This window comes from Vulpes vulpes, chromosome 11 (genome assembly GCF_048418805.1).
Source record: "Vulpes vulpes isolate BD-2025 chromosome 11, VulVul3, whole genome shotgun sequence".
Taxonomy (NCBI): domain Eukaryota; kingdom Metazoa; phylum Chordata; class Mammalia; order Carnivora; family Canidae; genus Vulpes; species Vulpes vulpes.
The window spans coordinates 88,279,738-88,301,825 of record NC_132790.1 but is presented as its reverse complement, the minus strand read 5'-3'; the positions used below and the strand labels follow the sequence as shown (position 1 = coordinate 88,301,825).

Sequence of the window (22,088 nt, the reverse complement as noted above, 5' to 3'; positions counted from 1 at the left end):
GAAACAATATTAGTAAAGCACCCTGCAGGGCAGAGAATGACACTGTAAAATAAATGCCCATTAAATTTCAAAGAGGTTAAAAAATAACACAAACCTTTAAGCAGGTCTCATAAGAGCAGTATAAGAAGCTGAATAGAGCAATAAAGCAGAAAGCAGGAGACCTGGATAATAATCCTGTTTCTGTTAACCTAATCAGATGCACCACTTAGGTAGGCATGCCACAAACTCAGCTGAATCTCCAAAGAGAAAGTTAAGTGGAAGCTTCCTCTTAACACTGAATTTCCATGAAACTCAGAGTGCTATTAAAAAATGGGGCAGGATGCCCAAATATTGGGGAACCCTTACACTATGATATGCCAATACCATCAAAGACATTTTTTTTAATGTTGCAAAAAGACTAATTACATGGACACATTTCATTAATAGTGCTCATTCATTCTACCTACTATTCCCTTCCTAAGTACTGAGCAACAGGCTCAGAGTTAGAGAATCAGAGAATCAAAGCTGAGTGAATAAGAAACTTATATACTACTACAAAAAAAATCATTAAATGCTATAAAAAAACTATTATGGGATACACAGGAGCACCTGACGCAGTCTAAAGGCAAAGAAGGGTTCAAAGATACTTATCAGAGATCAGATATATTTATCAGAGCTGACATCTGAGTACCTAAGCCAAGGTGAAGGAAAGACTCAGAAGAAATAGGCCCAGAAGGGGTAGAGAATGGTAGAAGAGATGACAATGGAGATTTACATGAAGAGGTGTGTGAAACACTTCACAGTTCTATGAAACATCCAACTGAAGATCTCTGTCAGACTATATTAACACTAATATTAATATAAAAAGCCATAACAACTATAGACACAGATCAGGGAGTCTCAGCATAGAGAAAATAACTAAAGACACCAGAACACATAAATCCTAGCAGGAAGTATGGACAGTCCCCACAGAGGTGATGGAGAGGGCCAAGGTTATCCCCAACACAAAACTGTTCCCCCTTTAAGTGATAAAATTAGGTTATCTAACTGTAGATTTAAAAATTTTATTTATACATTAAAAAAAAAATCGATACACAAGAAGGAAATAAGACTACTGAAATGTTGGGATGCCTGAGTGGCCCAGTGGTTGAGCATCTGCCTTTAGCTCAGGGCATCATGATCTCAGGGTCCCGGGATCAAGTCCTGCATCAGGCTCCCCACCATCAGGCTCTTCTCAGGGAGCCTGCTTCTCCCTCTGCTTATGTCTCTGTGTCTCTCATGAATAAATAAAATCTTAAAAAAAAAAAAAAACTATTATGATGTTAATAGTGGTTATGCTAAGTGGTTAAAGATTACAAATAATTTTACTTCAAAATCAATGCAATGAATGCATAATTAGAAAATAATAACTTTATCTTTCAGAGTTAAATTTTTTTTTCCGGGGTGCCTCGTAGCCCAGTCGGTCAAGCATTTGTCTTTGGCTCAGGTCATGATTCCAGGGTCCTGGGATGGAGCCGGGCATTGGCATCCCTACTCAGTGGGGAGTGTTTCTCCTGCTCCCTTCCTCACTTGCTCTCTTCCCTGACTCATGCTCTCTCTCTCAAATAAATAAAATCTTAAAAAAAAATAAATTATTTTAAAAATATATTAAAAATGTCTTTTTTGCTCCTTCCATTACAGTGTTAAATGGTTCTTAATTAAACATGACCAATCATGGCAATATTGCTACTAAAGATAGGCAGGTTTCAAACTCTTTTAATACAACTAATTTAATTCTACAGATATAAATCAGAAAGTCAATTTCAAAGAATCAAAATATTTTGGGGGTAGAGGAAGGTTGCTTTTTAACAACAGTAAAGCACATACTACCAAATGAAAACATCTAGAACATAACACACAAACTTACCCCGTCCCCTCCCTTCCACTACCAGTCCAGGAAGTGCTGTCTCCTGCTGGGTGATGGCTCAGTATGCCTCTGCTGCTGGCGCTGCCACACCCACCACTGACCTTCATTTATAGCCTGCACACAGGGTAAGGCAAGTCCTGTTACTTTCCCAACAGTGCACATTTTTGTAAAGTTTCTTTAATGTCACACTCCACAGGACAAAGAACAACATCTTACAAAACTATGTGATACTGGGAAAATAAACACACTTGCCTTCTCCCCTACAGTCAAACACCCAAGATGGGATGGAGTCTGATCTCCAAGGCATTTACTGAGGCATGACCCAGAATGGGAGCAGGTGACTGAGAAAATGGCACTTCATGGATCTATAATAAAAGAAAAGGTACATGAACAAAATGTAGGTGTTAACAGTTTTGGTCCAGAATCCTGACTATGCTGGGAAATCAGCAACTCCAGTATTAGGTTAATATAAATATAAAGCATCTATTAACAGGTAGCCTTAAGATAATGAACTCCAAAGAAGCCCACAGCAGATGTCATTAAATGACATCAAGTCACAGCATAGTTAAAAAACAAAACAAAACAGGGATGCCTGGGTGGCTCAGCAGTTGAGCATCTGCCTTTGGCCAAGGGCATGATTCTGGAGTCCTGGGATCGAGTCCCACATCAGGCTCCCTGCATGGAGCCTGCTTCTCCCTCTGCCTGTGCCTCTGCCTCTCTCTCTGTGTCTCTCATGAATAAACAAATAAAATCTTTAAAACAAAACAAAAACCACTCTGGCCTTGGAGGTAGTCTAAAGGCCAAGGATTCTATTGTTGAGTACATCTGGACAAATCAGACCTATGAGTTCAATTTTCTCATCTATGAAACAAGGCTAGATTAGTGGCTTTCAAACTTTTTTTGACTGTGAGCCACAAAAAGAAACACATTTTATATCAGGGTAACTGTATATGCAAAATACAGAAAAGCTTCATGGAACATGTTTCCTTAGAATAAACAAATTAGGTAGAATAAAATGGTATTTTTACTATTCTATTTCATTATTCTTAAAAATGTTAATTGCAACACATGGTCCATCACTTACAGTATAAATAGCAGATGATCCCTAAGCTTTAATTTTAATTGTATTTAACGCATTTAGGTTTAATATTTGCAGCATAAGCCACAAGATTGTAAATTTTCTTTGTTCTGTGTTTTCATGCATAGCAACTACTTACTCCTGATGTGTCCTTACTGTTCAGCCTAAGAAACCAACTCTAGGTACACTTTGATCACCTACATAGTGTACTTTACTGTAGAAGATGGTTGTGAAAATCAAATGAGGTGACTTTATGTATGTGAGCATTTTGAAATTGCCAAACATACAAGAAGCTACTGAAAAGCTTTTATATAGGGGTCCATGGCTGGCTCAGTGGGTACAGTGTACATGCAACTCATGATCTCGGGGTTGTGGGTTCAAGGCCCATGCTGGGTATAGATTACTTAAAAAGATAAAATCTTAAAAAAACAAATCTTTTACATAGTCATTTCAAATAAGGCAATGTGGTGTAACCTGCAGTATTTTCACTTTATCCCAAGTGTACATGGTAAAACTGCTTTTTAAATGTGTGCTTTTATGGGCACCTGGGTGGCTCAGTTAAACATCCAACTGTTGATTTTGGCTCAGGTCATGATCTCAGGGTGGTGGGATCTAGTCCTGCATCCAGGCTCCACTCTGGGCATGGAGCCTGCTTTAGATTCTCTCTCTCTCCCTCTACTCCTAAAAAAAGAGTATATGTTTTTAATACAATCCCATGCACTAGTGAGGAACTTCAGATTAAATGGAACAAATGTACTGAAGACTTGAATGTAAAAATAAAATTAGGAAACATCTTAAATGAATGTCTTTGTAAAATCCTTAGGGTAGAGAAGGCTTTTTTTCCTACACACCAGGAGACACAGCAACTTTATCAAGGTCAAAATAATAATAATAATAATAATAATAATAATCTCCCTCATTCAAATTCAAAAGCAACTAGAAAAAAATCGCAAATGAGTTTCAAAAAAACCCCAAAACAAAACAAAAAAAAAAAACTGCAATACACTTCCAAAATGTAAAGAGTACACGTATTAATGCACAACCTAGAAATTCCACTAGTAGAAACATATCTCAAGAAATAAATTTGCAAAAACGTATGCTCAAGGCTGAAGGGACTAGGAGGAGAGAGCAGTACATAAAGTATGCACTGGTTAAAAAAAAATCAGGAGTTACTCATATTTCCCTGGGTATCTCCCATGCATATATAAGCTATACATCTTTAATAATAAACACATTGGGGATCCCTGGGTGGTGCAGCGGTTTGGCGCCTGCTTTTGGCCCAGGGCGCGATCCTGGCGACCCGGGATCGAATCCCACATCGGGCTCCCGGTGCATGGAGCCTGCTTCTCCCTCTGCCTATGTCTCTGCCTCTCTCTCTCTCTGTGACTATCATAAAAAAAAAAAAAAAAAAAAAGTAAAATAATAATAATAATAATAAACACATTGTTTTAAAAAATTACAGTAGTACATGGAACTATAAAACAGACCATTAGCCAGCCATTAAAAATGATGATATAGATCTTTATTAAAATGGAAGGTACCCACAACATCGGGGCACCTAGGTGGCTCAGTCGGCTGAGCCATCGACTTAGTTTTGGCTCAGGTCAAGATCTCAAGAGTCTTGGGGTCGAGCCCCCAGGTTCAGGCACTCAATGGGGGTATCTGCTTGAAAGATTCTCTCTCCCTCTGCCCCTCCTCCAGCTCTCTAAAATAAATCTGAAAAAAAAAACCAAAAACAAAACAACCCCACAACACTATACAGCAACACTTATTGTATGATCTCTTTTCATAAAGACTAAATAAAAACTAATATTATACCCTTCTAAGTCTGCCCAGATATACACCGAAATATTAATAGTGGGTATCTCTGTAATGAAATCAGGCAATGCCTTTCTGAGAATTAGAAAATACCCCCTTCTCCAGGCAGACTCCCCACACTTGAGGGCACACAGCCTGGAGGGCAGAGTATGGACTTCAGCCTCTACACACCTCGCCCGTACATATCCTTGGAGCAATGCCCTTGATGTTGGGCTGGGGTTATGGATAATTTATGCCGTTTCACACTGGTTTACTACTATTCCAATAAACTCAAAAATGTACTATTTGTTGATAAGAATAACATTTATCTTCAATTTTGCAAAAAAAGGTCTTGCCTCAGTCCTTCTAAAATAAATCCCAACTTCACTTATAGTACCGTAGCCCTTATATAAGGCCTACACTTCGGTAACTTGTGCATATTTACTTAAGTGCATATACCCAATAAAAATCTCAACCTCACATCATATAAACACAAAGGTTAGATAAGAAGCACTATCTGCAGTAAGAAATGTCATTCCAACAAAAAATGAAGGTACTGATTACTGGAAATAAGGCACACTAAGTTAGGTAGTCTACAAAAATCCCTCTCCACCACTCAAAAAATTCCTTCAGCAAAAGGGTAGCACATTTTAGAAGCTATAACTTGACCAACCCCGCCCCCACACCCCATTTAACTCCAGATGCAAGATTTATTTCCTCTTCACATTAGTGGATTCCCAAAAGGCAGCTATCTAAATACAAATCCTGAGTGTGTGTTAGGCAAGGCATCTGTAAAATAATAAAACCGCTGGACTAGGATTAAAGGACAACTGGGTTCTTTTCTTGGCTCTCCGGAATATGTAATTTTACACGAAGCAAAATCACAACCTCTCTAGATCTCATTTTTCCTCATCTCTAAACCGGGGGTGGTGGTGTGTGTGCTAGAAAACCTCCAAGGCCCCTTTCAGTTTAGTGACTTTATTTATTTATTTTTAAAGATTTTTTTTAAAACTTATTCATTCATGAGACACAGAGAGAGAGAGAGAGACACACACACACACACAGAGGCAGAGACCCAGGCAGAGGGAGAAGCGCGCTCCATGCAGGGAGCTCGACGTGGGACTCGATCTCGGGTCTCCAGGATCACGCCCCGGGACCGAAGGCGGCGCCAAACCGCTGAGCCACCCGGGCTACCCCTCAGCTAGTGACTTTAAGTCGACTTTCCATTCCAGAGGAGCCGATTTCAGTCAGTAGCAACAGTTTATTTTCTGAGTCATACCTAATTTACTCTCTTCATGCTTCTCTTTAAAATGTGCCCAAATAGTTCTCCCACTCTAGAAATTTATTCTCACTGGGGGGGGGGGGGGGGGGGGGTCAAGACCCACTAACAAAGTGTTCTTCAAAAGGCGCACACACACACACAAAGTCCTCATCCAGACATTAATACAATTTTTCTGAAGAAAAAAAAAAGAGGGGGGGCGCACCCTAAAGCAGTACTACATTGGCTTATAGTTTAAATATTTCTTTTAAAACAAAAGAACTCCTACACAGAAAAACCAACATACACAACAACCATCACGTGTTTTGAAGGCACAAAAATTGTGCCACTCGGGATTCATATCCCCCCCCCCGCCCCGGTCCCCAAAGCCGCCTATTTGCTGGGAAGAAAACGTCTGTAAACCAACAAGGAATTAGGCAGGAACCAACCTTTCCTTAAGGGGCTCTTCACGGTCCAAATTCAAGCGCATTTTCGCGTGCCCGGCGCTCGGTGAGGACCCGGCCGCGGCACACTCGTGCGACCCACACACCTACGCTCCCTCGCACTCTTCCGACAGGGGCGGCAGCGTGGACGAGTCCCAAGAGCGCGGAGAGAGTGGAAATTTCCTCTCCCCGGGCGTGAGGCAGGGTCGGCCTCCCGGAGCCTCCCCGAGCGCCGCCGCCGCCGCCGCCGCCGCCTGGGCCTGTCCCGGACCGCGCGCTCCGTACAAAGGGAGGCCCGGCCGCCCGGCCCCGTACGCTCGGGGCCCGGCTGCGCGCAGGGAGGCCGCGGCAGCACGTGCGCCGCGCTCCGGGCCGCGAGGAAGGAACCGGCGCGGCCGGGCGGGGGCCGCCTGCGGGCCGGGCTGCGTCGGGGGCGAGCGGCGGCCCGCCCGCCTCGCTAGGAATGAATGGGGCCGCGCGGCCCGCCCTCCGCCGCCGCCCCTCCGGGAGCCCGGCGGCCGCGGACCGCAGCGCGGGGGGCGGCGGCTGCCCCTCGGGCCCCCGCGCGCGCCTCCCGCCTCCCGCCTCCCGCCTCCCGCCTCTCCCCTCCCGCCCCGGCCCCGCCCGGCCCCGCCCGCTCACCCCAGCTCTTGGCGGTGCGCCCCAGGAACTCTCCGGTGGTCGGGTTGTAGATGAAGAGCTTCCACTCGGCGAGGCTCTGGTTGAAGGACTTCTTCTCCTTCTTCGTCATGGTGTGTGCGCGGACGGCGAGGGGAGCGGCGGCCGCGGGGGCGGAGGCGGAGGCGGAGGCGGCGAGGGGCGCGGAGGCGCGTCCCGGCTCAGGCGGCGGCAAGCGGACGGCCGAGGACACCTCCTCGCTGCGGTGCGCACTCGAGCCGACTGCGCCGCGCGAGCCCGGCGGCCGCTCGGGCCGCGGGAGCCTGACGTCTCCGCGCGCCGCAGCCAATCCGCGCGCCGCTCGGCCCGCGCCGCCGTCGCCGCCGCCACTGCCTCCCGCCCGCCGCCCGGCGCGGCCCGTTTCGGCGAGGAAGCTCCGCCCCCCGCGCCGCGGCCCCGCCCCCCGCGCCGCGGCCCCGCCCCCTCGCGCCCCGCCCCCACGCCCGGCTCTGGGGACGGCCGTGGGGGAGCCGCCCGGGGTCCCTGTGCCCTGGTCCCGGGAAGCGGGAGCCACACATGGCAACTTCAAAAAAAAAAAAAATGTCGAGGGCTCAGTACGGAAATGTATGATGACAAACCGAAGGTGGGCGTCCCTGACCCGCAGGTTCCTCGGGAGGCGGAGGGGGAGGAGGAGGAGGAGTCGGGAGATGCTGTGGGCCACCCGGCCGGGAGGACGCGGAAACCACTGCGGCGGCCCGAGTCGTCCCGGCGGAGCGGGGGACTTGGGCACGCTGTCCCCGGGCCCCCGCCCCGCCCCCGCCCCCGCCCCCGCCCCGGGCTCTGTGACGTGACCGGGAGGCTGCGGGGCCCCGTGGAGCCCACGCCCCGCTGCTCGCACAAGTGTCCGGCCTCGGCCCTTTTCAGGGATCGAACCGGGAGCCGCAGGTCGATGGAAAGAAATGTCATCCTAAGGCTTGTCGCTGTTCAGTGAACAGAGCATGACTTTCTCCAGATTCGGCGGAATTTATCAAGGAAATCGGTAGACGGTGCTTTCCTGAGCGTCCCGTCCACTCTTTAAGACCTGCTTATTTCTGAGGCCGGGTCTGCGGGAAAAATCAGTTCTGGGTGGAGTGTGGATCCCTACGTGAAGTTCCCGGCCTCTGCTGGTCGCCGGAGCCGCGGATGCTCCCCGAGGTCGGAGCTGAGCGTGCAGTTCGCGTCTGTCTACACCAGGTGGAGCTGAGGAGTTCAGTGCCCGGCGACTGGCCACCGAACGGAAAAATAGTTTGGGCAGAAGGTGCTGGTTTTTTTTTTTTTTTTAATAGAAATAAATGGAGCGCTGCTTCTGTTTCATTGGGAAAGAAAAAAAAAATTATGGAGGAGGAAGTGGAGCGCACTTATTTTTTGCAGTCGTTGCATTATAATCCGTCTGGAAGGTTAAACACACACAGCCTGCAAATGCTGCAAGGGAGCAGTGGATAAAGACATTCTGGCATCTCTCACGGTTCCTCACTTTGCTTATTGGAGCGAGGAATTACGGATTACGTCTCCCGTAAATGGAAAAGAGATAGAAGAGGAATATATTCTTCTAAAGCCATTCCCACAAGCCCTGCCTTTACGAAAGATGCTTTCGTCTCATTAAACATCTAACTACAAATCAGCTAAAATACTAGTAGGGCTGATGACAGCCTTTTCAGTGTAGATAAGAGGTTAAGATATACAGTGTGATTAAAGTAAAATAGAAAACCCATCTGCTTCATTTATCTTTGAAAAACAGTTAACGCGGTACACACAAAGAAAACGTGGTAAACAAGAACATTTTGAAAACAGTGCCTCCAAGATTGAGTGTTGTCAAGAGATTTGTGATCTGCATGCTTTTAGTGGTCCTCAAGATGGCTTTTGGATGTCATGCTTTGTGGTTTTCCAAATAAATATTTAAATACAAATATAATTCAGCAAGTGGTTTGAAAACCCATGCCTAGTTTAGGATTGTAACTGATCCGACAGATCTCAGTGTGGGGAAAAGGTGACATTCTACTCCAAAATACAGGCACTATGTGTTTGTCTGATATATGATAACTTGAGCATTACTCCGAAGAGAAAATTCTGACTGTACTGGAGATGGGAGGGGATAGGAGACTACCAAGTTTGAGCAGATGAAATACCATCTATAATCACAACTTTATTCCTTATAAGTTTATTTTTACCTAAGTTTCCTTTTAAAAGAGAAGTTCTTTTGCCAGGATACCCACTTAAATTTGAATTTCAGATAGACGATGGATAATTTTTTTAATAGAGGTATATTCCGTGCAATATTTGGGATATACTTAGACTAAGAAATTATTCTTATCTACCTGAAATTCAAATTTACTTGGATATCCTGTATCTTTATTTGGTAAATCTCAGTACCCTACCTGTAGAGGATACCTATGAATCCCACAGGAATAATAATGATCGTTTATACGTATTTAAGTCCCTAGGCCCTATACCACTTGCTTAGTGTGATGTGTTTCTTAATCTTTACAAATATCCTAAAAGGGAGATAATTGCTTCCCTAACTTTATAAAAGAGGAAACTGAGGTTTAGAGAAATTATGTAACTTCACCATGGTCAGAAAGCTACCAGACAACAGTATATTGATTCAAATCCCTGTCTTTCCTCCAACTACCCAGTACTGGCTCCCAGGGAATAATGGCAGAGCTCTGGGGACACTTCACAAAGCTGAATGAGGTGGAATGAGAGAAAATGAAACAGTTGTGGGGCACTTGGTTGAGTGTTCTCTCCAGTCAGCAGAATCCACTTTCTGGCTTCTATGGGCACAAATAAGATATTTTGGCTTTTAATTTGCTAACACTCTTAGTTTATTCCTGAATTTTAGAATCGTGTACAGAAAAAAATAGTTCTTATAAGCAGCATCACATTTATAATTTGGTGTTTTGTGGTGTTCCGACTGACGTGACTATGATACGAAATCATAAAGGCCATTATTTGTCCCTAAAGGGTATTAAGATTTTTTTTAGAAATAGTCCTTCCTTATAACAGCGGCTACAATTGTGTTGGCATTTTATTGTATCTGAGAAACCCGGTCATGAACACATACTTCTTTTTACAGAAAATGTCCTTGTCCACACATTGGTTTTCATATTGAATGCGTTCACTAATCCTTTAACAAACAATAGTTCTACACCCTTTGCAGATTAAAGGGCAGACACCTGCATTATTAATCATCTTAAATTAAATGAACCAGGGTTTTTGTAAAGTGTGACATAGTATACGGCATAGAAAGTGCTCTGTTAAATGGTCTGGGTTTTTATCATTTTTAATACTGTCATTCACTGTATTAGGTGACATATGAAAAAGTGTGTGATATGATCTAATGGTATAATTTATTAAAAATAAATTCAAATGACCAACTCAATGTGAAATATTATTTAATAATTTGGTTATAAAAATTTACAGGTATAGGTGAAACAAAAGGCAGAATGTTGATATTTATTGAAGTTGGGTGACAAGTCCATGGAGTTCATCATATTTTGTCTACTTTGTGCAACATCAAGATTTTTCATAATAGAACTTGTTTTTTATTTTTAAGATTTTATTTGAGAGAGAGAGAGAATGAGGTGGGGAACAGAGGGAGATGGACAAACAGGCTCCCCACTCAACAGGGAGCTCAATGTGGGACTTGATCCCAGAACCTGGGATCATGACTTGAGCTGAAGGCAGACACTTAACGACTAAGCCACCCAGGTTCTCCAAGAACTTGTTTTTTTTAATGGGGCAAAGGTTAGGCAATTTTCCTGATATACATTTTTCTGGTTCACTTAGTTGAAAAATAACAAAAGAAGGAATAGTTTTAATAATTTTCAAAAGAACTATTTAAAAAGAAACCTCAGAGAAACAGAAATTTTTTTTTTTTTGCATTCTAATTAGTGACCTCAGGAAAATTTGAGAAGCCTGTGTATCCATAAAACAAGTATACATATATATATATACGGAGCAATCAGACAAAACAAAAGAATTGTTGGAAATTTTAAATATAATTAATTCCTCTAATTAAAAAATCAGAGGCACCTGGGGGCGTAGTCGGTTAGGCATCTGCCTTCTGCTCAGGTTGTGATCCCGGGGTCCTGGGGTCTAGCCTTGTGTTGGGCTCCCTGCTCAGTAGGGAAGTCTGCTTGTCTCTCTCGCTCTGTCCCCCGCTCATGCTCTCTCTCAAATAAATATATATATTTTTAAATCAACAGAAGGGCTGAAAGAAAAGATCAGTGGAATCTCCTAAAGTGTAAAGCGAAAAGACAGAGGGGAAGAAATATTTTTAAAAGCCAAAAAAACAACAACAACAAAAAAACACAAAAAAATAAAAATAATAAAATAAAAGCCAAAAAACGACATAAGATCATCAATCCAGGAGAGATAATAGCCAATTAATAGTTCCAGAAGTAGACAAGAAAACTCGAGAGAAAAGATAATGAGGGCAATAATACAAGAACATTTTTTAGAGCTAAAATAGGAATCTTCAGATTAAAAGGTTTACCAAGTGCCACACAAAAGAAAATAAATTCATACTTCATAAGCTTGTGATTTTATAATGCATTAAATACTAAGAGAAGATTCTAAAAGCTTCCAGAGAACAAGCAACAGGTCAACTACAACAGAACATGAATTTAATTGGCACCAGTCTTTTTATCAACGATGCTCAGTGCCAGAAGACAGACACTGCTTTCAGAGTTCTGAGGATCTGAGTATCATACCTACGTAAGCTATCCCTCAGCTGTAAGGATAAAATGAAGACATGTTGAGGCATATAAGAACTCAGAAAGCTCACCTCTCAAAAATTCTTTCTGAAAAAATTAAGGATAAAACAGTGAAAAGAAAAAGGAATCCAAGAATAAGAAAAACTTGAGATCCAAGAAACACTAATCCCTAAATCAATGAAAGGAAGGCCTAGAATGATTGCTGCGCAGCAGGCCAAGAGAGCAACTGATATTGAACTGAAGAAGAATGTCCTCAGGCGGAAAGTGGATTCCATGCCACAGAGCCTAGGATTAAGATCTTGGACAAATTTAGTCATATGGTGGAAGGCATGTGCTTTGTTAGGAAAAATGGAAAGCGATTAAAACCAAAGAAAACTGCATTCCAAATATAAAGCAAATGAAAGTGTGTTATTATTTGGCACTTCTAATGGAGTATTTGGAAACGTAATTATATAATCCTGATGTTTGAAGCACCCCTCCTAGTAGTATGGGCTAGTAATATAAATTTGCCTTTTCTATCTAACTGGTGCATTTTGTTCTATCGTGAATACTATTTACATAAGCAAAATACTATAATTATAGTTTTTTGACTTTCAACACTTAGTATCAACTGAATGACCAGTCACAGAACAAAATGCAAATGTCATAAACTCTAACGAGATGAAAGTAATAGTGAAGTTGACAGAAGTCAAGAGTCTTTGGAGAAGAGAGAGTTAAAGGAAGAATGTTGAAGGGAAATTTAGATGTGTTCTTTCTCTTACATAATAAATAATAAGGTAAGAGATGTTAAGAGTTGCTTTCTGCCTGTGGACACCACCAAGTAAGCATCATTAAAGCCCACCTCCCGCAGCTGTCATGTCTAAGTCAGAGTCTCCCAAAGAGTTTGAATAGCTGCAGAAGCTCTTCTTTGGGGGTTTGAGCTTTGAAACAACTGATGAGAATCTGAGGAGCCATTCTGAGCAATGGGGAATACTCACAGTGGTATGCGTACTGATGAGAGATTATGTGGTATTGAGAGATCCAAACACTAAGCGTTCCAGAAGCTTTGGGATATGCCACTGTGGAGGAAGTGGAGGCAATCATGAATGGAAAGCCACACAAGGTGGATGGAATTGCTGTGGAACTGAAGAGGCCTATCTCAAAAGAATCTTCTCAAAGACCTGGTGCCCACTTAACTCTGAAAAAGATTTTTGTTGGTGACATTAAAGAAGACGCCGAAGAACATCATCTAAGAGATTATTTTGAACAGTATGGGAAAATTGAAGTGATTGATGACCATGACTCTGTGGATAAGATTGTCATTCAAAAATACCATACTGTGAATGGCCATGACTCTGAAGTAAGGAAAGCCCTATCTAAACAAGAAATGGCTAGTGCTTCATCGAGCCAAAGAGGTCCAAGTGGTTGTAGAAACTTTGGTGGTGGTCATGGAAGTGGTTTTGGTTGGAATGACAACTTTGGTCACAGAGGAAACTTCACTGGTGAGGTGGCTTTTGTGGCAGTCGAGGTGGTGGTGAATGTGGTGGCAGTGAGGAGGGCTATAATGGATTTGGTAATGACGGAAGCATTTCGGAGGTGACGGAAGGTATAATAGTTTTGGGAGTTACAACAATAAATCTTCAAATTTTGGACCCATGAAAGGAGGAAATTTTGGAAGCAGGAGCTCCAGCCCCTAGGGTGGTGGAGGCCAATACTTTGCCAAACAGTGAAAGGTGGCTATGGAGGTTCCAGCAACAACAGTAGCTATGACAGTGGCAGGTTTTCATGACTGCCAGGAAACAAAGCTTAGTGGGAGAGGAGAGCCAGAGAAATAACAAGGAAGCTACAGGTTACAACAGATTTGTAAAATCAGCCAAGCAGAGGACCTTGCTGTTTTAGACAAAGACATGTTTTAGACAATATTTGTGTATGAACAAAAAATTCGAGGAGTGTATTTGTGACTAATTGTATAACAGGTTATTTTAGTTTCTGTTCTATGGAAAGTGTAAAGCATCCCCAACAGAAGGTTTATTAATAGATTTTTTTTTTTTTTTTTTTTTTGCGCCCATGCTGTTGATTGCTAAATATAATAGCCTGGTCATGACATGGAGTAAATGTGTGTTTAAAAAGGAAAAAAAAAAAAAAAAGAGTGACATGTTAAAAGAGTTTAAAAGTCAAAAGATGGGGCAGCCCTGGTGGCTAAGCAGTTTAGCGCTGCCTTGGGCCCAGGGTGTGATCCTGGAGACCCAGAATCGAGTCCCTCGTCGGGCTCCCTGCATGGAGCCTGCTCCTCCCTCTGCCTGTGTCTCTGCCTCTCTCTCTCTCTCTGTGTGTCTCTCATGAATAAATAAGTATGTTCTTTAAGGTTGTAAGTATAACCAATAGAAAAAGTAACTACTAAATAGTACTGTGTGTTTTTAGTACTAACATAATACTACAAATAACAAAATATGAAGTGGAGGATGAAGTAGGACATAATATATAAATAGCTCATTTATCATCTTTACCAGGGAGTTAATAGTGTTTAAAACTGACCAAAAAGAAAAGGTATATAAGCATGTTATTTAAAGCTAAGGAGAGAGTGACTATCTTAATCCATTTGGGCTGCTATAGCCAGATACCATACACTGTCTCACAAACAACAGAAACTTATTTCTCACAGTTTTGGAGGCTGGAAGGCCAAGACCAGGGTGCCAGCATGGAGCGAAAGTCCTCTTTCAGGTTGCAAACTTCTAGTTATAACCTCACGTGGCCAAGGAAGGAGGGATCCCTCTGAAGCCTCTTTCATGAGGGCATTAATCCCATTCCTGGGCTCTATCCTCATGATCTAATCACCTCCCAAAGGCCCCCACCTCCTAAATACCATCACCTTAGGGGTTAAGATTTGAACATATGGTTGGGGTGGGGAGGATATAAACATTCAGACCATAGCAGTGACCAAATGAAATAAAGTTAGAAAGGATTTAAAGTGATTGCCTAGGGAGTTCAGTGAATATCATGCTTTTCTAGTGGAATGGAGGACAGGATATCTGTAATTTTCTTTTTTTTAGTCCTTTGCACTTTTTTTTTTTTCGATGTACAGGTTGTACTACATTGATAGTTTAAATTAAATGGTTGTGGAACGCCTGGGTGGCTCAGTGGTTAAGCATCTGCCTTTGGCTCAGGGTGTGATCCCAGGTCTGGGGATAAAGCACCCCCCAGCAGGCTCCCCACAGAGAGCCTGCTTCTCCCTTTGCCTGTCTCTGCCTCTCTCTCTGAGTCTTTCATGAATAAAAAAATGAAATCTTTAAAAAAAAAAAAATTTAATGGTTGTGGGGCTGGGGCACCTGGATGGCTCAGTCGGTTAAGTGTCTGACTTGATTTTGGCTCAGATCAGGATCTCAGGATTGTGAGATCCAGCCCCACTTTAAGCTCTGCGTTGCTTAAGATTCTCTCTCTCCTTCTCCCTCCACCCCTTCCTCCCCCACAAAAATAAGTAAATTAAATAAATTAAATGGTTGGGAAAAAGCATTTTAGTACAACTGGCTCCTCCCATTACAAACTTTGAGACCCACAATTCCTAACTACAAACTGTTTTTTCCTCTTTAAAGGAAGATACAAGTTCTTCAGTTAGAGGGTAAGAACCAAGACTTTAAATAAACGAGTTATAAGGTATTGGGTGAAACCAAATGAAATTTTGACCTATGAAGATGCAATTTCATATGCTTCAACTTAATAAATGCTCATTTCACTAAAGGAGTAGAAATGAAGCCAAAACCATAATTATGGCCTGTTATACACCATTCGTTTTAGTTTTTTATATTGATTTTTCTACTTAATTTAACTAAAAAAAATTTTTAGACCCACAGGACTCTGTCAAAAACACAAAACTACTTTCAGTCATAGAAAGAAAGAGCTAAGCCATCAGTCTCCAGTGAGTTTTGGTGTACTGTTGTTTCATATGTCCCTTGCAATGCAGCACGCTAATTTAATTCAAATTTGAAACTAAAAGGACGTCACATGAAGGCATCTCTTGAGTAGTCAGGCCCCTTGCACATGTGATATGCTGAAGTAATACCTGCACTGAAATTTTTCAATTTCTTTTGTGAAGAGTGCTAACTGAAGAGGATTCAGAAGGAATTTCCTTGTATAAGACCAAAACAGATTTAAGAATAATGTCTCATACCTAAATCATTGTTTTACAGCATAACTTGATAGTATCTAAATCTCAAAAGTTAGCCCTCAGACTTTTTTTGTTGCTGTTTATAAAACTCAAATGCTCCTGGCAAGTTTGAGGCATTTGATTACTTAAGGCTCTTTTGGGGCGCCTGAGTGGCTCAGTGGTTGAGAATCTGCCTTTGGCTCAGGTCATGGTCCCAGGGTCCTGGGATCGAGTCCAGCATCAGGCTCCCTATGGGGAGCCTCTGCCTGTGTCTATTTCTCTCTGTGTGTGTCTCTCATGAATAAATAAATAAAATCTTTTTTTAAAAAAAGACTCTTTTATGAGTATTATCATTCTATTTGTGACAATTTCTGATTGTTACCATGAAGGACTAAACCCTACTGAGGATGTATAGTTTCAAATGATAGTTCTTGACATTATAGTAGGATAATCATATTGCTCATAGACTCCTACATCTCTAGGGAAGATACACTTGAGATCAACTGGTCTGAGCCCCACTGTTCGTAGAGGAGAAAACTGTATCTCAGACACAGAGAAATTTATTCTACACAGAAAGTTCATGAGATAGATAAAGTGACCAGAGGGTGTTTAGCTCCTAGTGAGACCGTCTTTCTGTTACACTGTGTTGGTTCCTCAATTCAGACACTCACCACCAAAAATATCAGTGTTTAAAAAAAATAAGAAACTAGCTTAAAATGGGCTTTTGTAACCTGGAAAATCATGATTCTCCAGAAACTCTATAAATAAAAAAATGTTGCCCCTCAGAGGTCAGGAATAATTGATGGTAAACAAAATTCTTTCCATATCCTGAAGTCTAGGGCATCCTATGAATAAGGATATGCAGGCTAAAAGAATAGTAGGTTCTATCTATCCATACTCCATCTTTATTTGAACAAAGATATCTCATAAATTGTGATCAAGACTCATTTCCCTCTATTCAAATAAGTTGTGGGCTTCTAGTATGTTCACCAGACAACTCCTAGGGAAAAGTTGGAGCAATTCAAAACTTGAATCCAATTTTCTAGTTCCAGGATTGTGTTATCTGATAGTATTAATAAATAACTGACTTATTTCAACAATCTCTTTTCCTTTCAGTTTGATGTTTTGTTTTTAGTGGAAAATAATTGTGTCAGAGAAATGACTATGTTCTTTTAACAGGAACTATCTGTCACAATCCGGCTAAGAGGAACATGAGGGAAAATTTAAATGTCACTTTAAGCAATATCTCAACATTATTTCCTAAGAGACTTGATAATGTCTCCAGGGGCGTGGGAATTCAAGTTCCTTGATTCTAATTATTCTGTTGCAACTGACTCACTCTATGACCATAACTTAATTACTTTTACACAAATTCATTATCTCTAATGCATTGTGTACAAGTATATAACTGCCTTACTGGCAATATTATAAGGAAGGTGGTCTTTTGGTTAAACGATGGTTTGGGAGTTAGGAAATCCCCACAAATACATAATGTGTTTCAACTTCCTGTAAAGCACATAAGTTTATGTTAGTTAATGATCTTTCCATATCAAGACACAGAAAGCAAACTCAGATTGACTTAAACAATAAGGAGAATTTACAGGTGAATATAGCTTAAAGTCCAGAGGTTTACTGACTTAAGGAAAGGTTTGACCCAGGACCCAAATGAAGTAAATAAATCCTGGCTTCTTGCTTTCCACTTATTGGTTCCATTACCTTAGGGTTAGTTTCCAGAAGCTATTGGGCCTACAATCTTCCAGGTCCAGTTCTAGCAGAAAAAAGAGTCAGCAACCTCCATAGCTTAAATAAAACTCCCAGTCTCATTGGCCCCCTACTGCCAGGACCTGTGACTCTGCTTGTCTTAAACCGACTCTGAAGGCCAGGGAAATGGGCTATGGTGATAGGGTAAAGCCTAAGAGTCTACTTTTGACCTGGGGGTGGGGTCAATCCCTCTCAAACACGTGATTCAGAAATTTAAAGTAGTGTTAGGGGGAGGGAAGGGGAGATAAATCCTACAGCCTTCTGTTTAAATGCTTTCAAAAACTTGCATCTCAATCTAGAGTCATTCTTGCATTCACTGATTCATTCAATGAACATTTTTTCAGGGCTATGTAAGGTCTTGCCTCCATTCTTTTTCACTCCATTTCCAGGCTCCCCTTTAAGAATAAGAGCAGTGCTCGCTTCGGCAGCACATATACTAAGAATAAGAGCAAAGTCTAAGAATTGGACCACAGGGTGGGGGCAGGATTATGAGAAACATTAGGAAAACCGGTTTCCCATAACGTCCATATTTTTAGGACTCATTTCTTACATTTTCAGCTTTCTTGGAAAAGAAGAGAAACAGCATCCCACCATTGGCACACTCTCCCCAGGCACATCTTCCAGCTGTACCACTCACAATTTGGAGATTAATAGACTCCTTAAAGCCCATTCACAGGCCCAGGTTAAGAGCCCTTGGGCAAATATGATCATGAAGATATATAGGTGATCCACCTATATACACCATGAAGAAATATAGGTGTATATAAGATTTACAGTGCTGTCATGTTTTGACAGTGAAATTTGAAACAGAGTCTTGCTTTTCTGAAGGTCCAAAGAAAGATAAACACATTCTCCTTCTTAGGAGAGATCACCTTTTACCTAAGTAGAGGAGAGAGGTAGTTACAGCATATAGTGGTAGTACTTGGCCCCCAAAAGCCACCCAAGTCCTTGGTTCCCAAATGCCACCCTAGTGGAGTTAGATCAGAAAACTTACTCTCAGGATGCCTGGGTGGCTCAGGGGTTGAGTGTCTGCCTTTGGCTAGGGTATGATCCTGGATCTTGGGATCAAGTCCCACATCGGGCTCTTGGCGGGAAGCCTGCTTCTCCCTTTGCCTATGTCTCTGACTCTCTCTCTCTGTGTCTCTCATGAATAAATCAATAAACCTTAAAAAAATAAAAGATGTTAAAAAAAAACACAAGAAAACTTACTCTCTTGAGCACATGGGTTATACAAAATAGGAAGGGACAGGGAGTGTTCATATATTTCAGTGTTCCCACTGACTGAGCAGGAAGCAGCAAGAGAGATAACAGATGATTAAGGCCCCTTTCCAGGCTCCCTTTGAGAAAGAAGCCTTTGGGAAAAAACATGCAGTAAATGAGAGACAAATACAACTGAAATGTTTTTAACCATTCTTTGATTGTGCCTGCCCTATTTATAAAACATTCTGAAATAACCAAATGAAGTTGCTACACATCCAGTGTATTATGAAGAGGCGGGGAGACCCTGGCAATTGTACCAAACGTTAAGCACAGTGGCTGTTTTTGTTTGTTTGTTTATTTGTTTTAAATTAATCTCACTAGATCTGTGGACCTTGAGGATCCTTTATATTTCCTTTTCTGGGGGGTATAACTGCTTTGGTGTTCAACAAGGATGTTCTGATCCTCCTAGTGTAAACTATGGAACATGTTCCAGTGCCCTTGCTTGAGGGCAGGCACACCTAATGTACACTTGGAAAATGGGAAGAGGAAATGGAAAAGAGAAAACAAATGGAAAAGTAGAGAAGGACAACAGCAGGCCTTTGATCCAACTTGGCCAAATGGTAGGAAAAAAGATGTACCTTAATTTTTACTAAGGTTTGACTTCATGTCCACGGTAAATATTTTAGTGGAAATCCTTTAGGGGTTGTTACGGGACACAATGGAAGTGCAATAGAAAGGTGGGCTTTTATCTCTAAGACAGACACACACTGGCCAGGAGGAAATTGAAATCCAAGCTTTAGTCCCTATCTTGTCTCCACACTCTTCTTTTGCAGGACATTCCCAAGAGGGGGCTTTTGAACTGACATTTCTACTTGCTACCTGTGGCCCTCGGGCATGGATTCTCTCAAGGGGGCTAATATCACCAGAGATTAACTTCCTTTTGTGTTCCCCAGATTTACCAATAGAGCTGATCTTCAAATAGTTACTTTGGAAGTCAGGGCAAGGTGCTTACCAGCCAGTCTTTGTAAGAGGGGCTTAATTAGATGATGTCTTTCAGGCACTTTGGACTTCTTGGATGAGCCAGCTTTCTAAAATGAATGTGTTTCAATTACCAGAGTTAACTTGGGGGTTGGAAGGGGGTTTATACACACTAACATAAGACTTGTCTTCACAATTTTTTCCAGATTCTGCTCCTTTGAGACCCAGGAGACAAATGGGTCTTCTTAGAGCAGTAGTTTGTCAGCCTTTTCTGACTGCACTTGAGATTGTGAAGAAGTAGTTCATCTGTCTGGTGTAATGAACTTGGCTTGGAGCTTTTGCTTGGCTGCTGACACCTCCACCTCCCATCTCCTGGCTCAGCATTGCCTCCAACTCTAGGAACAATGCTTATGGGCAGGAGGTCTCCAGAGCCCTGGTGGTAAAACTCACTGGCTCAGGATACAGTTGGTCTTGCTCTTTCCTGCCACTGCTTCGACCTTGGTTTCCGGGTTTCTAGTAACCAAGTTATCTGCCTACTTTCTTGTTCATGGCTGACCCTTGCTCTGTTCCTGAGCCCTTGTAATTGCATTTCCCTCCCAGTTCCTTAGTAAGATCATTGCCCTCTATTTCCTCCAGTGACTGGATTTGTCTGACCCTGAGGCCTAAACTATGCTTGAGTCATCTACATACATCTCAGCCTCCTTGACGTGCAATCACTTACCTAACAAAGGTATGAGAGTGTTAGCATTTTCATTTGGGGCATATCTATCACTTAGCTTTAATTTTCTTTTATTTTTAATAAACAGAAAATTTCACATCTGAGCTATTAAACATATGGAATGACCCAAGTCTCACTGAAAACAACACATTAATTTGCTTACAGTGAATTGTATCAGCTAACAGGAACACAAACAAGATGGGCCACATAAACAGAGAAATCACCTAACACCTCATGACAAAAGCAGGAAGAAGCTTAAAGATCAATAAAGATGTGGATGAACATTTCAATAAAATGTGAACCTACTGTAATAGCCATTTGGTCAAGAATCCCATTTTAGTTTTTACAAGAAATCAAAAGCTTAAGAATTAAACATCATAGACATAACAATTGCCATAATCATCTTGCTGTTTAAAACAGGAGGAGGGATGGGCAGCCCCGGTGGCTCAGCGTCTGCCTTTGGCTTGGTGGTGGTCCCAGGGTCCTGGGATCGAGTCCTGCATCAGGCTCCCTTGAGGGAGCCTGCTTCTCCCTCTGCCTGTGTCTCTGTCTCTCTCTGTGTGTTTCTCATGAATAAATAAATAAAATCTTTAAAAACAAAACAAGGGATCCCTGGGTGGCTCAGCGGTTTAGCGTCTGCCTTTGGCCCAGGGCGTAGTCCTGGAGTCCCAGGTAGTCCCACATCCAGCTCCCTGTGTGGAGCCTACTTCTCCCTCTGCCTATGTCTCTCTCTCTCTCTCCCTCTCTGTGTCTCTCATGAATAAATAAATAAAATCTTAAAAAAATAAATAAATAAAATAAAAACAAAACGAAAAAACAGGAGGGGGACGCCTGGCTGGCTCAGCAGTTGAGCATCTGCCTTAGCTCAGGTCGTGATCCTGGGGTCCTGGGATTGAGTCCCATATCAGGCTCCCTACGGGGAGCCTGCTTCTCCCTCTGCCTATCTCTCTGAGTCTCTCTCTGTGTCTTTCATGAATAAATAAGTTAAAAAAAAAAAACAGGAGGGAAAAACCGATATAAAAAATTGATATATTCTGTTTTGTCTCAAAGTTATCTTCGCAGAAAAAAAAATGTGCTTCAATTTCGCAGATAAATTATTTGGAGCATGTTTTCTTAAAGACAGGGGTTTCTGTCTCTATTTTATCATTGAAAAGGCCCAATAGACCAATGACAGCATAGGATTTAAAAGAAAAAATTCCCTTTAGAAATAGTGTATGAAAATATTTAGTTGTGTGAGCATTTTACATGACAAATACATGCAAAGTGAGCTGTATAGCTCTTTTACTTTTCCTGGGCTCTGAGTCACATAAATACTATATCATTTATAATATTTATGCTGTAAAAGTTTGATAGAGCCCACTTGGAGTGCTGTCAGCTGCCTGTAATAAAACCCATTTTTTAAAAAAGTGATTTATACAACAAGAATATATAATTTTTAATGTAGGAGGTGCCAGAGTTGGTTTAACACTCAACATCAT

At 41.9% G+C, this 22,088-nt stretch overlaps 1 protein-coding gene and 1 pseudogene across 5 annotated transcripts in view; one reads left to right on the top strand and one right to left on the bottom strand.

Moving 5' to 3' along the window:
* The window catches only part of ATP1B3 (ATPase Na+/K+ transporting subunit beta 3), a 44,942-nt gene extending 37,470 nt beyond the window's left edge, over positions 1–7,472 (bottom strand). Inside the window, exons 1-3 of one of the 5 annotated variants that reach the window (XR_011995290.1) lie at positions 7,104–7,431; positions 2,138–2,250; positions 1,886–1,999 (exon numbers count right to left, since the gene is read on the bottom strand). Coding sequence is in view for 3 of the 5 variants with exons in the window: in XM_072727028.1 (XP_072583129.1) it covers positions 7,104–7,212 (109 nt within the window). In the remaining 2 variants the exon portion in view is untranslated. Of the gene's footprint in view, positions 1–1,885; positions 2,000–2,137; positions 2,251–6,467; positions 6,659–7,103 lie in introns of those variants that run through there. The other 4 variants (XM_072727026.1, XM_072727028.1, XM_072727029.1 and 1 more) reach the window with 4 other exon arrangements.
* A 5,216-nt stretch (positions 7,473–12,688) lies between these two features.
* Positions 12,689–22,088, top strand: part of LOC112934999 (heterogeneous nuclear ribonucleoprotein A1-like 2) — a 41,418-nt pseudogene continuing 32,018 nt past the window's right edge.